This window comes from Lycium barbarum, chromosome 11 (assembly GCF_019175385.1).
Source record: "Lycium barbarum isolate Lr01 chromosome 11, ASM1917538v2, whole genome shotgun sequence".
In the NCBI taxonomy this organism is placed as follows: domain Eukaryota; kingdom Viridiplantae; phylum Streptophyta; class Magnoliopsida; order Solanales; family Solanaceae; genus Lycium; species Lycium barbarum.
Window position 1 is genome coordinate 55,042,759 of NC_083347.1, and position 3,506 is coordinate 55,046,264.

The 3,506-nt window shown below is 38.7% G+C and overlaps 1 protein-coding gene across 1 annotated transcript; it reads right to left on the minus strand.

The window, feature by feature from the left end:
- Positions 1-2,810: 2,810 nt before the first annotated feature.
- LOC132619846 (uncharacterized) lies at positions 2,811-3,206 on the minus strand. Its single transcript, XM_060334618.1, has one exon. The coding sequence runs from the start codon at positions 3,204-3,206 to the stop codon at positions 2,811-2,813; it is 396 nt and encodes a 131-aa protein (XP_060190601.1).
- Between the last annotated feature and the right edge of the window lie 300 nt (positions 3,207-3,506).

A 3,506-nucleotide genomic window follows, 5' to 3' on the forward strand; every position in this document is an offset into this window, starting at 1 on the left:
GGACCCTTTATTGAACTTGGCAGCGGCTCTGGTAATCGACATGAGTTTTCCCCCGCCTTCATCAAAAACGCCGGCAGGGCTTGGATCAAGATTACGAACACGAGATTCACTCTCGCATGCATATAGAAAGAAAGAAGTTATCCCGCTTGCGACATACTTAAGGATTCTTAAGTCAAAGATTATGTTAATATTAAAAATAATGGCGCTGCTCATAAAGGTACGCCACATAAATTCGATCATAACCGTACTGGTCGTGTTTGGAATGTTACCAAACATACCGTTGGTATTTGAGTCAGCAAGCACGTTACCGGTAAAACATTACAGAAGGGTAAAATATATGAGAGACGACAGGCACCACGCTCGGGAGCATCACGAAGGCATCCAACTACCTCCCAAGCGCGTGGTACCAGTCGTCCCATACATATACTATGCCTTGCGCGGAAAACTCTTCAATAGCTGGTGGGCCAGCGAAATCCCATCCAATCGCGAGTGGCGGAAGAAGGTATCATGGGAGTGGGTCTTTTGCCTCTAACCAAGAGGGAAATTTTTTTTGTTATGCAGAGGTCAGGGCTGATCAAGACAACCCCTCCCGCAAACCAGAAGTTTCGAGAGGGTATCAAAGGACGTTGCTTACCAAACGATGGCCAGAGAATTTCAGGCATTGACAGCAGTCGATAAGATGAAATTCATCTCGAAAAGCAAAATGTCGGCAGGGGTCTCAAGTTTAAAGGATCAGGGATAGAAGATAAAAGAGTCGTTGTTGACTTGCTATGAATAAAGATGGAACATAATTATTAGTGGTGTGATGTCAGGATGAAAATAACGTATATAGGGAAAGCAGTGCGCATCCTTAGGGGAACATCAATCGACGCCTTGAAAAAAGCGCTTAAAAAATGGTGATTGTCCATATATCGATGCGTGAAAGCCTATAGGATGTGACGGTCCTCCCATTTCCCAAAACCCCACATTCACGGAGCAAGGAGCATTTAATGCTAAGTGATGGCGTGAAAGGATAATAATAACAACAGTTGGCATGGAACGTGATTCTCAAGAATTGTCATTTAGCAAGATTGACGGTTAACAGCTTTTCTCTTCCACTTCCCGATCTTTCACAGAAATGGAACGTTTGGAAAGTGGGGGACTATCTGTATGCAGGTATGAACACTGAAGGGTATATAAGAATGGTTAGTCCGAAGACTTCGGGTCTCAAAATATAAAGCGAAAGCATGCTCAGGGGACTCAAAGCGTAGGCGAGAAGTTTCCGCAGTCGCAAGAGTCTCAAACGGATCTATATAGCTGCCTCCCACTCCCAACAACTCCCATCACATCAGTCGTCATCGAGCAGAGTGCCACTGTGCGCAGAGTCCAAGCTGTGTCACTCAACTGACTTCACCTGGGGCAGTAGCATACCAAGGGTTTGTCTATATAAATGAAGCTTAGGAGAGAAGAAAGGACCATCTCACTTTTGTACCCAAGTTCTCACTTCTTGTATTATTATTTGGCTAAGAAATATACTTACTCTCGGAGATCTGATCATTATTGTGATTTTCTTATTTTCCATTTATACTGTGAACGTAGATAAATATTATTACTTGTATCCATTATACGAAAATCCACCAAACCCCGAGGTCGTTCGAGAGAGACTCCGGATTGAATACGACCTACTTGTCTTTAAACCCGTAAAAATAAATCTCTGACTTTGTTTTTTGGTAGCTAACAATTTTACCTGAAAACAAGGGCAGTGCTATTGGATAGTTTTAGTTTTTCACTCAGTGTGTAATACTATTAGTTTTGGAGTTCGATTAATTAAGATTTGAGCTGAAAATTTTATTTCGAAAGTAAATTGCTCTCTATCAAAAGCGATTCAACATCAAAACTCCCTATGTACCATCTGGCGTTGACGAGTGTTTTGTTGTTCCTATATTTTCTCTTAAGAATGAAAACTTTATATAATAGTAGGCATCAATAGATATAAGAAAGCTAACAAAAACTCTAGAAATGTTTTGGAAGGTGCCAGCAAAAGTATTACTATTATTATTCGAAGCAAAAATTTGCTTGGTAAAGCCAAACAAAATGAGTTCCCGCTTTTGTCAATATGTTCCGCTTTGTCATTCTTATCTAACATTTTTCTTCATATATACCAAATACACACAGGGACGGCTCAATAAGAACGGTGGCCTAAAGCCAACTTTAACAAGAGGCCTTTTTTTCTGCTCAATATGTTTTAAAAGAAAAATTAACCTATAAATCATTGTAGGTAAAAATTAGGCCTCATCATCCCTTAACTAGAGGTCTTAGGTTCGAGCTTCAGAACAAAACAATCTTGCTAGGGAGTGCTGTCCTCTTTAACCGGTCTTGCGTGTCTTGAAATTGAATTAATCGGGAAATTCAATACAGGTACCGAACACCGGATGAAAAAAAATGGACCCCCCAAAATTTTGGGGCCTAAAGCCTCCGCTTTAGTGGCTTGGCCCTCTGGCCAGCCCTGAATACACAAGGTCGCTTGGTTCGGAGAGAAGGTATTCAGGAATTAGTGATGCATGGATATTATGCAGTGATTAGTAATTTATTAATTATTTTTAGTTGAATCATTGATATATTACAAAAATTACAAATTAGTATATATAGTTTAATTTACTTTTCAAATTAAATAAAAATTTATTATTATTATTATTATTATTATTATTATAAGGGTTAGTTTTGTCATTTTAAAATATTAATCCATGTATTGCTAATTACTCGCATTCTTATTTTACATTTTATCTCGCATCAAATAATATATAAATTCCTATACCTTATGCATGTATTATTTATTGAAATGTTTGGCAATGAAATGAGCCAATATCAAGAGCCTGATTTGCCAATGCATTAGCCAATTTGTTCCCTTCCCTCAATATATGTGTATAGATGATGTCCATTCCTGTCTCCAATTCTTGTATCTCCTCTACCCATTGAGAAATTTTCCAAGATGGCTTCCAATCTTCTAGAAGCACTCTGTGTATTAGCTGTGAGTCTGTTTGCATGATAATATGATCCATCTGAACATTTTTGCAATACCTCACAGCCTGTAGAACTCCTCTAACCTCTGCTTCTGTATTGGTAGCTATTCCTATATCCTCTGCTTGAGCATAAATCAAATTTCCATCTGAATTTCTTAAACAAAACCCATAGGAAACTTCTCCCAGGATTGCCCCTTGAAGCTCCATCACAATTACATTTAATCCATCCTTCTGGTGGGAATTCCCAGATCACCTTAGTAATATTTATATTAGGTTCTCCTCATTCCATTATTTGCAGCACAAGATCCCATCTGTTAGGCAATTTCTTAATAGATGGATTTCTCATCAAGATCAGTCTCTGAATTGTTGTATTTATCAAGAAAATTACTCTGCCTACTGATCTTTTCCCCCTATGTTTGACTGCATTCCTTCTCTTCCACAACTCCCAAATGATAATAGCAGGTACAGCTTGAAATATTTGTTTTAATCTGCCAGTAACTAGAGCCT

Excerpts from the sequence above, each read along its gene's own strand:
- LOC132619846 (XM_060334618.1), bottom strand. The coding sequence starts at position 3,206 with ATGGAGCTTCAAGGGGCAATCCTGGGAGAAGTTTCCTATGGGTTTTGT.